The sequence below is a fragment of the Trachemys scripta genome, chromosome 18 (assembly GCF_013100865.1).
Source record: "Trachemys scripta elegans isolate TJP31775 chromosome 18, CAS_Tse_1.0, whole genome shotgun sequence".
NCBI lineage: Eukaryota > Metazoa > Chordata > Testudines > Emydidae > Trachemys > Trachemys scripta.
The window spans coordinates 2,667,575-2,681,104 of NC_048315.1; the positions used below are offsets into that span (position 1 = coordinate 2,667,575).

General features: G+C 40.4%; 1 protein-coding gene across 2 annotated transcripts in view; it reads left to right on the forward strand.

Moving 5' to 3' along the window:
• The window catches only part of GOSR1 (golgi SNAP receptor complex member 1), a 57,471-nt gene that overhangs the window by 754 nt on the left and 43,187 nt on the right, over positions 1-13,530 (forward strand). The window contains exons 2-6 of one of the 2 annotated variants that reach the window (XM_034752398.1): positions 2,649-2,769; positions 5,501-5,588; positions 5,844-5,951; positions 9,583-9,674; positions 12,022-12,096. In XM_034752398.1, the coding sequence (XP_034608289.1) occupies positions 2,649-2,769; positions 5,501-5,588; positions 5,844-5,951; positions 9,583-9,674; positions 12,022-12,096 (484 nt within the window). The remainder of the gene's footprint in view (positions 1-2,648; positions 2,770-5,500; positions 5,589-5,843; positions 5,952-9,582; positions 9,675-12,021; positions 12,097-13,530) is intronic. The other variant, XM_034752399.1, reaches the window with a different exon arrangement.

Here is a 13,530-nt window from a genome sequence, read left to right on the forward strand (position 1 = left end):
GGGGGGGTTGGCTCTGAGGGGATCTGGGGGGGTCTGGGAGAGAGGGGCTGAGGGGCTGGCTCTGAGGGGGGGTTGGTCTAAGGGGGGCTTTGGTGGGTTGGGTTTGGGGGGCTTGGGGGGGTTGGCTCTGAGGGGGTTCGGCAGGGGATCTGGGGGTGGATCTGAGGGGCTTGATGGGTGGTCTGGGAAAGGGTGTCCCTGGGGGGGGTCATGGTATCACGAAGCTGAGGCCTAGCCTTTGCTCAGGGGTCTGGCTGGGTGAGGTGTGACCTGGGGTCCCATTACCGGCCTAGCCTTTGAGGGAGTTTCTCTCTGAGTCATGGGTGTGAAGGGGACGTCCCCAGACACACACACGGCTGGGATGGGTGGGGTTCAGGGTGGACTGAGACCAGTCTGGAGAAAAGACCCCACCTTTAGCAGCTCAAGCTCCTGCGGGGGCTCAGGCTCTTGGCAGGGGGCTGTTTTAATTCTGTCAGAGCCTGTTTGGAAAAGTTCACCCTTCCCAGCCATTGTCTAGGTCTTCCCCTGGTTTTGTCCTGCGATTGGGGACCAGGGTGAAGGGTGCTGTAGTGCTCAGTTTGTCAAGGATCCTAAGAGATAAGTTGGACCTTGATTGCTCCTCCTCCTTGAATGTCTCTTGTGTCTCTTCAGGCTTTGGGAGTTTTGATAGTACTGTGCACCGTGACAGTATTAACACTGTAGAAATATAGCTGTGTGTTTGCTTTTCTGCTTGTGAATGCTTTATTTCAGCGACCCCAGGACTACTGTAAATATATGCTGAAAACAGAAAAAAGGATATGTTAAAAGTCTCAAACTGATAGCCTGCAATGGTCAAGAAGGATTTCCTTCTCCTCCTTCCATATACTCTCTTTGCAGCCATTCTCCACCTGGTTTGCTGACTGCTTCCAGGAGACCTAGAGAGCCGTGTGTCCGTCTAGTGAAGCATCTGCTACTTTTCAAAGACACATGTATTTTGCTAGTTCTAGCCCCATCCCAGATTCGTTTAGGGTTTCCATTCTCTAAGGCTTCATTTGACCAGCAAATTGCAAAACCGAGTCCCATCTCTGCATCCAATGCAGGTGCTTCCCATCTCTTAGTACTGTGGGTTTCTTAGATGAAAACTCATTGCTGACCAGTATGCCAACAAGGTCCAAAATTGGATGTATAGCTAACATGCAGGATAGGTTGCCAGGAACAAGGACAGTTTTGGTTCTAGCACACATGAAGACCTGTATCCAGGGAGAAGAAATAAATAGCACAAATTTAAAATGGGAGGTAACCCAGCAGCCACTTGTGTTATATTAAACAAGTTTCTTTCTATATTGTTGCTTTATTAGTGCACTACTTTGATTTATTCTTGTAACCAGAGCTCTGTAGTTGCTTTACAGAAGAGGTGAATCAAATTTTGGAAGTAGGAATGGAAAAGTGTTCATGAAAAGCTCTCTCTAAAATGGTCTATGGTAGGATGTCAACTTTTTCACACTGGGTGCTACCACCAATTAGCTAGGTTGAATATGGGACATTTTGCCTTCCTCGCCTAAAGGTGGCATACCAGCTTGAAGCAGAAGTCATCTAGTGTGACACATCCTATGTTCCTATGACTGTGAAGGCTTTTCCAGGGATGACCAGGAAAGAGTAGAGTTAATGAAGACCAAGAGAAGAAGCATGGGATTTTGGTTTTGAAAATTTTTACTGATCAAAGTGTTGTAAATAGTGTAAGATCAGGTTGTGCTAATGAAGTGTGTTTGGGGGGGGGGGGGGGGGGAAGGAAATCTTCCTGTGAGGGGAAAAGACATGTAAAGACTTGGATGTTGCAAAAGCAGGTATAAAACTACAAAGCTGGTCTGATTTTGGCCCATTCAGCCTGATGGTGTCCCTGTAAAAGTGTGACTAGCATTTAAAGAGGACTCGAGTCCTATTGCACCCCAGAAGAGAACTGAGCTGAAATTTTCTGGAGGGGAGCAGCTGGTAATCTTTTGGTGGAGATTTTCAAAAGTGCCAAAGGGAATTAGGAGCATACAAGGCAGTGGGAATTGTGTGCCTGAATTTCTTAGAGAAGTTTGTAACTGGAATTTTCCAATTTACTTGGCTGAAATGTGGTAGTTTCTAACTTGCCGTTGCTGACTTGGTCTTGTGTGTAGGTGAGATCATACTGTGTAACATTTGTAGACACTAGTAATGGGGGAGATCATTTAGGCCATGAGTCAAATGCCGGGATGTTGCTTTATAATGATGTGCACTGATAACAGTGGCACCATGTAAAACACAGCAGAAGACATGGGGTCCCTGACCTATGGAGCTTAAAAATCTAAACAGTGTGTTCTCCAGTGCTTCATTCAGTCCAGTTCTAAATAACCACGAGAGGGCTTCTCCATCCTGGCTAAGTCTCTGGGTCACTAGTCTGATCCATTGTGATGGAACATCTATTACTTCTGTATTTTCATGACTTGTGCATACATCTAGGCATTTAATCTCTTTTGTAACAGATCTTGCCTGACTTTCTCATTTTTAATGATGTAGTCTCTTATTCTGACTTCCTCTCCTTTGTTATGCACCCAAAATGGTTTATTGTAAAAAAGCAAATCCCAAATATATTGGATTGTAAAGGGACCTATTAACCTCACATTTATCATTCTGTTGTTGTTCAGATCTCAGGAAGCAGGCTAGACAGCTGGAGAATGAGCTTGATCTGAAGTTGGTCTCCTTCAGCAAACTGTGCACGAGCTACAGTCACAGCAGCGCCCGAGAGGGAAGACGCGACAGGTATAGGTACTAACAGACTTCTTCATGTTTTTTTTTAAAAGGCTGCTTTAAATACTCTTGATTCATTTAATCTTCCGCTTTTCTTTATTGTTTGATGCTTAGTTTTTCAAGTAGCTCATTAGAATAGTCCTTCCTGGGCATTAGGAACCATATGCTGATCTTGATGTGATGGTGGTGATCCATATGTGTGGTGCCCATTCAAGGATAGTGGAGCATCATTAGCATGATGTAAATCATTAGAAGGAATTGTGTTTAAACTTCAGTTTGTATTTGTGGTAATCCATAGAGGGGGTGTGTCCTTGTGTATGGCAGTACAACTTGCTGCACCGTCTGTGTTCAAGTTGTATATTCATTTAGAAAATACTTTGCAGTTTTTTAAGGACTTCAACTCAAAGGCCGGAAAGCAGTTTGGATACTGATGAATTTAGCCTCTCAAATCTGCATGTGGTCTGGCTAGCATTATGCTCCCCATTGTAAAGATGAGGAAATTGAGGCACAGAGCTGCTGTGACTTGTCCAGGCTTGCATAGTGAGTACGTGGCAGAGCTGGGGTTTGAACTGAGGAGTTCTGACTCTGAGCCCTCTGCTCTAACCAATACAGGTACAGCCACTAGTTTCAAGTTTTCCTTCAGGATTACGAGTGAGAATTCCTTTTTAAAAAATAAGCCTTTTATCAAAAGAGCTAATAAATGTTCTTCGTCTGCTAGTGTCCGGTTTATGTGCGTTCCCCAGTCAAGCATAGTTAAGTTTTCTAAGTCTCTCCACCTTGAGGACCAGACTCTAATTCTTTCTGAAATGTGAAGACAATTACATTATTAACTTCATAAACGGTGCCCATGCACATGCAGCCTTCTCTCGATCAGTCACTGTGTATTAATTGAGTCTGTTGCAATGGGAATCATTCTGGAACTCGCTCCAATCCTAAAGTGAGAGAAATCATCATCCTTCAAAACCTTCCTTAAAGCTCCCCTCTACTGGGTTGCCTACCAAATATTCAACAATATCTAGGCATCCCGTGTACTGTGACCTCTGCTGCTTATTCTGAACATGATTGTGTCACTGTCACCTTTTCCTTCTTTCTCCCCTCTTCCCGGTTCTGTTTGTGTCCACCTGTTGTTGCTTAGAGGCTAAAACTGTAGGCTCTTTGTGGCATGGAGTGTGTGTGTTTTATTGCATGTAGCACCCAGCACAATGGGGCCTTATCCCTGATTAAGGTCTGTCAGTGTTTCTGCAATACAAATAAGACACCTAAATGGAAGCAGCCCAACTTGACTGCCCAAGTGTTAGTTAATTTTGTTCTCATTTTCTCTTCACCCCCCCCCCACCCCCAATCCACAAAAACAAACCTTGGTCTCTCTTGGTCTGACTGTCTTTGTTTTATCTGCCTTTCCCAATAAGTGTTAGTAGATTGCAATCCTACCCCTTGAAAGCCACATTCCTCCTCTCCTAGTACAACAGCTCTCTCTCTCTCTGTGTTTCAAAGAGAGGACACCAAAATGGATTGTGTCTAAATGTATTGTCGGATTGAATGGGTCTCTTCTGACATTGCTCAGGGTGGACAGAGTGACCCAGAATCTGTTTCCCGGACGAAGCCCAAGAGCAGCGCCAGGAGTGACCACTCCCTTCCTGAATCAGAGCTGCTGCTGCCACCACTGCTGCCTCCATCTCTCTCTCTCTTATGCGTTGCCAGATTTGTATTGTGCGGTGTTTGCAATATAACCTGGACATACCACTGACTTCTCGTGTCCAGAGAGAAAGATGGATGATAGAAAAGACAGTAGTTTTCTTTCCTCTTCCTATCCCAATAATTGGAGGGTACCAGAGAAAAGAGTATTGCCTTCAAAAGATGTAAGCTGTTACCTTACAGGTGTCGGTCTGTTGTGTGTTTGCGCCTATCCCCTTGCTTGCGTGTGATTTTTCCCTGTGTAATTTTTAACTGCTTTGACAAGCATGGGGAGATGGACTATGTAGAAAACACAATTTATCCCAAGTTTTCTATGTGGTATGTTGTTCTTGTTTAAAATGTGTCTGCAGGAGTTTCTAGCCCTGTATTGTTAATGTACATTTACATAATTATAACATACTAATATTGAAACCCACTTTCCTGCTAAAATGGAATCATAAAGAACAGTGTGGGAAAGAAGCATCATTGTTCGGCAAGTAATGATTTCTGATGTTACCAGTGATTTAGTACCAGATATTAGCTTCTAGAGGGAAGTAAGGCCATGTCTACACTAGTACTTCTGTTGGCAAAACTTACATAGCTCAGCGGTGTGGAAAAAAAACAACCTCCACCCCCAGGCTACATAAGTTTTGCCAGCATCAGTGCTCATGTGCACAGCGCTATATTGGCCCCAGAGCCTCTCCTGCTGTCATAGTTACCGCCGCTTGTTGAGTTGGTTTTATTGCGTCGACGGACGAGCTCTCTCCCATTGGCATAACATGGCTACATGAGTGCTCTTCAGCGGCACTGCTGTAAGTGTAGACGTGGCCTTGGACTCTTTGAGGGGTCTATATCTCATGGTATTTCAACTGAGGTATTGGACTAATGAGGCAGTCGATACAGGGAAAATTTCTTTCTTTTTTTTTTTTTTCTAAAGTTAATTTTTGACTTTAGGAAACCTACTTAGAAAATAAAATTGCCCTTGTACATATGCCTGCTATTGACACGTGGTGTCCGAATAGTCACAAAAGGATGTTGTGCCTTTCAGTAATTGCTGCTGCTCTTTTCCTCTTAGTTCTGATACAACTCCTCTCTTAAATGGGTCGAGCCAAGACAGAATGTTTGAAACCATGGCGGTGGAGATTGAACAACTTCTGGGAAGGGTAAATGAGTTCTCCTATTCTTATTTCAATACCTAGTAGGACTTCAAAGACCTTAATAGATCTACCGTTCCTGCATAGGCTGTAGAATGTGCACTTGATGACAATATGCCTCCGTTAAACAAAACAAGATGTTTAGTAATACTGGTAACAATGGTTGGTAGATACCTCACTGAAAACATGTTAATCAGCATTGTAGCTCCTTTACGGAAAAGTGTCCCTTTGGTTTTTTGTTTTTGTTTTTTGTTTTTTCTGTAGCTTACTGGAATAAATGACAAAATGGCGGAGTACACCAACAGCGCAGGAGTCCCATCCCTGAATGCAGCACTGATGCACACGTTGCAGCGTCACAGAGACATATTGCAGGTAAGTCACATGCAATACTTTTGTTACTTGTTTTTATGCTGTCTCTTCATTGTAGTGATACTTACTGAGAGAACCTCACACAAAATCCAAATACTCTTGTGTGAAAATGTAAAAAAAACCCCAACAACCCTAAAATGTTGATTGGCAGGGAGAAGTTTGAGGGATGCTATATCACTGAAAAGTAAACGCTATCAGTTTTTAGTTGTGACCAATGCATAGCAGGTTAAAATGTCTAATGTAAAAGATGTCTTTGTCTCATATGTTGCAAGGAAAGGATATAGAAAATAGGATCCTAATAACCAAAAGGAAATAATCTTACCCACAGCTGTTGTGGTTTTACGCACTATGTGGATAGAATTATTTAATCATTTCTATCCTAAAAGGGTCATCTTTATAACATTTACCTTCTTGGTTTTCTGTATATTTCAAAAACGATATAATGAAGCTATTTTTGGTCTGTGGTGTAAGGTTTTCATGCTTGGGTTTATTCCACTCTATTGTTTGTTAGCATCCAGTAGTTACATAAACTTAATTACAGTTGGGACTCTCAGATGAAGAAAAAGCTGTCCCAAGGAAGCTGTTGAAATAAGCAATTGAATGCATTGAATATGAAAGTGAACCTCATATTCAAAGGTTTTAAATGCAGCTAAAATTAATTACCAAAAAGATGACTATGCCATAGGTCCCAAGAGGTCTATGCAGTTTTCCTGGTTTAGTGACTACCTGATCTTGATGTAAAATTATTAGGGATGATTCACAATTTCTCAATATTTGAATGTGTGTGTTCCTTCACTAGCTTCCCAAATATGTCACGCAGGGAGTGCAAGACTTCTGCACAAGCTGACATCCAGTTTCTATTTGATGTTGCCCTTTTACAAAGGCTTTCACTGTGGTACCCATATCTTGGACCTTTTCTCTGTAGTACTCAATGTTTCCTTTGCTGAGAGGGGAAAAATTAAATCTGCATTAAAAATAGTTGACAGATATTCAGTTAAGATCCCATTAGATGCTATTGCTTTAAAACAACGAGAACAAACCCAAAAACAAAAGGCACTTTGGGTAGTGCCTTAAAATGTGATCATCTATGAAGTCTTGTAATTTAATTATTGATGCATTTCTTACTGAGAGATTTAAATATTATCAACCTCAGCAAGCTAACTAACTAACAGCAGCTGGGCGGTGTAATTCCCAGTTTGGGACAAACATGCACTAGTTCTGCTCAAGCTGGCACTCTAAAAATGGTGGGGTTGGCCATGGTGGCACAGGCAGCATTTGGGCTAGCTGCCTGAGTACAATCCTATCTGACCCCTGGGCACATACTTGGGCAACTAGTCCTAGCCGCCACCCATGCTGTACAAATATTTGTAGTGCACTGGCTTGAGCAGAGCTAGCGCATGGACGTCTACCTGAGATGGGAATTACACCTCCCAGCTGCAGGGTAAATGTGTGAATTTCCAGGTTCTGAGAGTAGGATTTTAATGTCAGCTCATCAAATGGCCTAAACTCACATGCTGTGTGGGAGACTCTCATTTAAGAGACACTATCCATTTTAAAAAGCACACTAATGCAGTGGTTCACAAACTTTTTTTTCTGTGGACCACTTGAAAGTTGGTGAGGGTCTCAGCAGACCACTTAATGATCTTTCCAAATGTTGTTTGTACTGTTGGATAACTATTGTAAGGCGCTTTGGATAAAAGTGCTATATTAAAAAAAAAAGTAACTAACTTTTTTGTTCTACAAATAAAAGCACCCAACTCCTATTTTAATATCAGTGGTGTAACCTTTCTAATGAGACGGATGTGCCCCCTCTCCCTCACTGCTGCAGTCCCTGAGCTGGGATTGGGAAGGAGGGGGGGTCTCTCCCCGGCAGCCGCAGCCCTGGAGCTGGGGAAAGTCACCTCTTTCTCTGGCTGCTGCAGCCCTGCACATCCCAAATTCCCCTCCCCCCCTTCTCAGCCCACTGCCCCCTCCCATCTACCTCCTATTCCCCCCCAAGACCACCACCTCACCTTACATGTGCGTCTTCTCCAGGGTCCAGGCACCTAATTAGTGGAGCCACGCCTGCGCAGTTCCACTAATTAGGTGGGTGGCCCTTCATTTTCTTGTGTGCGGCCGCCGAGGCACGAACCTTAGAACTATCTGCGGACCACCTGACTGGGGCTCATGGACCACTGGGGGTCTGCAGACCACAGTTTGAGAACCTCTGCACTAATGTCTGAAAGCTTTTTAGGTACTATCTTATTACTTTTCCTATCTAGATAACAGAATATACGCACTTAATTCTTGCAAAAAATGTTTGGTTCATTTATTAACAGGAAAACTGATATAAGTTTTTAACAAGTTGTATTGATCATTTTTACACACTTTACTCTTTAACTCTGAACATTATAGGGACCACCTACAAAGTCTGTTTAATATTACACAAGATGCCATCTCTATTTAGCTTCTTTAAACATAACATCACAAACAGTACAATTTGTAATGATTATCATTTTTCATTTTTTTTAAGCATTAAAACATAGCCCCCTTCGTTATTTACAGTGTTTATTTACGTGACCTGGTACTTCCAGTGAAGAGTACCAGTTTTTAAAATGCAGAAATGATAAACTCAAGCATTAAAACCTTTCTTTACGGAATACACAAACCATTACTAGTAAACAGTACCAGTGTTTAAAAATACAGAAATGATCATTTTAAGTTGCAACATCAGCAATACTAATGTGTGCGCGATGGTTGTTCAGTTAATATGGAGAGTCAGCTAATGGAGGCTCAGATAAACGGGGTTCTGATGTCTTGGAATTGGAAAAAGTACAGAGAATAGCAGCAAAAATAATTAGGGGTTTGGAACAGCTTTCATACTAGGAGAATTTAAAAAGACTGGAGCTATTCATCTTAGAGAAGAGATGATTAAGAGGGGATACGATAGAGGTCTATAAAATCATTTCTGGTGTGGAGAAAGTGAATAGGGAAATGTTATTTACCCCTTCACATAACATGAGAACCAGGGGTCATGCAATGAAATTTATAAGCAACAGATTTAAAGCAAACTTAAGGAGGTACAGTGCACAGCCAACCCGTGGAACTCGTTGCCAAGGAATGTTGTGAAGGCCAAAAGTATAACTGGTTTCAGAAAGAATTAAGATAAGTTCATGGACGATAGGTTCATCAGTGTCTGCTCACCAAAAATGTCAGGAACATAATCCCATGCTCTGTGTGTCCCTAAACCTCTGACTGCCACCAGCTGGGACTGGATGACAGGATGAGTCGCTTAATAATTGCTCTATTCTGTTCATTCCCTCTGAAGCACCTGGCATTGGCCACTGTTGGAAGACAGGACACTGGGCTAAATGGACCATTGGTCTGTTCCAGTATGGCCATTCTTAGTTTATGTGAAAACGAGAGGAGGGGGTTTATAATGAAAGTTCCAGTATAACCTTAACCATTGAGATCATTAGTAAGCAAGTACTGGAATGCAGTAGAAGTAATAAAACTTTCAAGCCTATTTACCATTTTTACTAGCCGTTTTATTGGCTAGTTTTCTGCTTATTTAGTACCTGTTGGTCAGATCTTGTTGTCAGAGTGTTGCCATTGTCGAGATCTAATGGTGCTTAAAATACTTGTTTTGTTACAGGATTACACACATGAATTCCATAAAACCAAAACCAACTTTCTGGCAGTACGGGAAAGGGAAAATCTCCTGGGATCAGTACGGAAAGATATTGAGTAAGTCTGGGTATAAACTATAGCAATAGACTTAAACACTTCTCTTGTCCTGACTGGAAGAAGCATATTTATTTGAATCATTACCCCGTTTTCTGAGATATTTTGCATGATTTTTTAAAGTGCTTCTTTCAGAGCTGGCTCATTTCAAGTACATTGTCGGGCGTATTATGAGGCTGTACATTGAAACTAAATCTATTCTAGCCAAATGTTCCAGCACTGAAATAATCCTGGCTCTCCTTTCCAGTAGTGTGGGATGTGTGCTTCCCTAAATCAAATGAATTAGTATATGTTTAAAGGAGGGTCAAAAGCTTCCAATGTAAAGTGAAGAAAAAGACTATTCTGATTGGAGCAATTGTCTTAAGTTTCAGATTGAATTAATACATTGTTTCAGTCAGATCTGGCTATTTGATTGTCTCAAAATTCACTTTTGATACAAGCAGCTTGTAATCATGATTACTAGCTTTTAAAAGATGCAAATTGCATTTGAGAATTGAGCTGTTTAGCATGCTTGTTAGAGATCATATTTAACCGCTGTGGATGTAAATCACAGATAAAGACTCTCCATGAGGCAAAAGTTAATCTTCGTAAAACCTTTTGAGAAATACTTCTACCTATCCTCTGTCCTATTTTTGTGTCACCTGTTCTTTTTGCGGATACAGACTAACACGGCTACTACTCTGAAACCTATTTTTGTGTGTGTCTCTTCCCTAGATTTAATTCTAGGGATCTTTGTTTGAAAATATAGAATCTTCTGTTTTGTAGGAGCTCTTCTGCTTTTCTATATTCCTCACCTTGAGTTGGATTTCTTTGTGACAACACAAACCTCACAACCATTTTAACTTCACATGAGGGGATCGCAGCAGGAGCATTTACTGCTTTTAGGAGCAAAGATTGTGTTTTCATGTGAACTTCCCTGGTAGCAATAAACCGTAATAGTAAACAAGCAGAATGTTTTTCAGTGAATCTCTAAAAAACAAACCTCGAGTGTTTGCAATATAATTAAGCCTGGATGTGAATTGGAAGTTTACTTTTCCTTCTACAACCCCTTAGTGAGTCTCTCTGGAACACCAGCAGAGGGCATCTGCCTTTCCTTTATCTATCCAGTGTACATTTCAGAATGTTTCCCTCAGGGAAAGAGAAATTAGAACATGCTTCTGAATGGGAAAATAGCAAACTCTTTTCTGAGAGAGGTTATTTTGAGCCCAGGTGAAACTGGGGAAGCTGTATGTACTGATTTATTATAGCCTCTCTCTAGTTAGGGTTGGGTTCCACTTTGCTCTTGGAAAAGTGTGTGTGTGTATACAATATATACACACACACACACACATATATACATATATATGTATAGGTAGGGTAAAACACTTGAATCCATTTTCTATGGTTTAGTTTATCAGTTTAAAAAAAAGTATTTTAATGATACTGAGACTTTTCCATTTGGTGATTTAGAAATAACCGAATTTAACATACAGGCTAGGTCTGTCAAGCGATTAACAAAATTAATGATCATTAATCGCACTGTTAAACAATAATAGAATACCATTTACTTCAATATTTTTGGATGTCTTCTACATTTTCAAATATAATGATTTCAGTTACAACACAGAATACAGGGTGTACAGTACTCACTTTATAATCACTTTGATTACAAATATTTGCACTGTAAAAAACAAAAGAAATAGTATTTTTCAGTTCACCTAATACAAGCACTGTAGTGCAATCTCTTTATCATGAAAGTTGAATTTACAAATGTAGAATTATGTATCAAAAACAACTGCATTCAGAAACAAAACAGTGTAAAACTTTAGAGCCTACAAGTCCACGCATGGGATTTTTCGCATGGGATTTTGTAAACGGCATTGCAAGGTATGTACGTGCCAGATATGCTAGTTGTTTTGTTTTTGAGTGAAGTTATGTAAAAACAAACAAACAATAAACTGTATTTGTAAGTTGCATTTTCATGATGGAGATTGTACTACAGTACTTCTATGAGGTGAACTGAAAAATACTATTTCTTTTGTTTATCATTTTTCCAGTGCAAATATTTGTAATAAAAAATAATAGAAAGTGAGCAGTGTACACTTTGTATTCTGTGTTGTAATAGAAATCAATATATTTGAAAATGTAGAAAAATATCCAAAAATTTAATAAATTTCAATTGATATTCTGTTGTTTAACAGTGCGATTAAAACTGCAATTAATTGTGATTAAAAAATTTAATTTTTTTGAGTTAATCGTGTGAGTTAACTGCAATGAATCGGCAGCCCTGATACAAGCAGATCAATAAATGCTGCCTTGTGAAAAGTATTTCTGGCAACATTGTTTTTCACTTTCTCTTTTTAAATCTTAGATCGTATAAAAGTGGGTCTGGTGTGAACAATAGAAGAACAGAGCTGTTCCTGAAAGAACACGAGCACCTTCGAAAGTAGGTTTTCTTAAATATGTGGATGAACCATTCTTTTTCTTACGGTAAAAGAATAAGAACAGCATCTACAGTTACAGTGCCTAGGACAAAGATTACAGGAGCCATTCATCCTCGTGCTTCAGAACATAAAAACGAAGCTCAACTGGGGTCAGGGAGAAAATCTCCTCCATAATATTCTGCAAGGTGCTAGGACGCTACTTGGGTTTAATACTTTCCTCTGCAGCATCCAGCATATGGCGCTACTGAACACAGGATAGTTGGCTAAGTAGCCTGTACCCAGTATGGAAGTTTCCTTGTGAGTTTAGATGTTTTGTGGCTGAAACTACTAATTAAAGGCCAAATGGAAGAATTCTCTCAGGGCAGAAAATGAATTATTTTGTGTTCTGAACACTTCCATTCCTTGGCGATGAGATCGGTTTTGCAGCTACTGTATATCCAGCTAAGTTGTGCTGTAATTGGAAGAATCTTTCCCTGTGTAACTGCAATCATATTCTAACTGAAATGCTTTGTTTAATGGTTATTTTTTGTTGTTTGCGCTTCCTTCTTATTTCAGTTTAATGAACATTGGAAGTTGGACAATTTCTGCTTAGATTTCCCCAAAATAATGATCGGTTTATAATCCTATTGTGTTTTGCTGATGAAGTGTTGGATAGAAGATTTTTAAACAAACAAGATTTACACAGACCAGATTGAAATATATTAGTGGCCAGGTTCTAATGAACAAAGTAAACTCTTTAATGTACGTTATATAGGAAAGAACATAGGGTACAAGATTGTTACACTGAGGTCACGTATAAACATTTCTTTGCCACCAGCAATAGCAAATTTTGCTGTTGAAAGTGTTTGTGGATATTTTACAAGCTGATTTTGTTGTTGGCTGTGTGCCTCTTCTTACTCTGATTTTTATTTAATCTTTCTGTATTAGCAATACCAGCATATGCCTGTCTGATAGGATGAATGGGCAGTCGTCTTCGTAGTTGATTCAATGGTGTTCCACCTAGAAGCTGACATATATGGGGGGAGGGATAGCTCAGTGGTTTGAGCATTGGCCTGCTAAACCCAGGGTTGTGAATTCAGTCCTTGAGGGGGCTACTTAGGGATCTCGGGCAAAATCAGTACTTGGTCCTGCTAGTGAAGGCAGGGGGCTGGACTCAATGACCTTTCAAGGTCCCTTCCAGTTCTAGGAGATAGGATATCTCCATAAATTTAAATATACAAGGGCTGTCTCCCAATTGTAAGAAGCAGTGTACTGCTGTACCTGTTTTTCTCAGTACTGTCTATTCCTTGTGGAATATCTTCTATGTAGCCACTGTATGTGCAAAAAAACTATTCAGCTTTTGTTCTTTATTCTATTTGCCTTTGGATTTCTGCTCTACTTATGTCACTAAATCTTTCTTCTTTTGTGTCTGTCAGTGTTAGACACAGAATGATAAC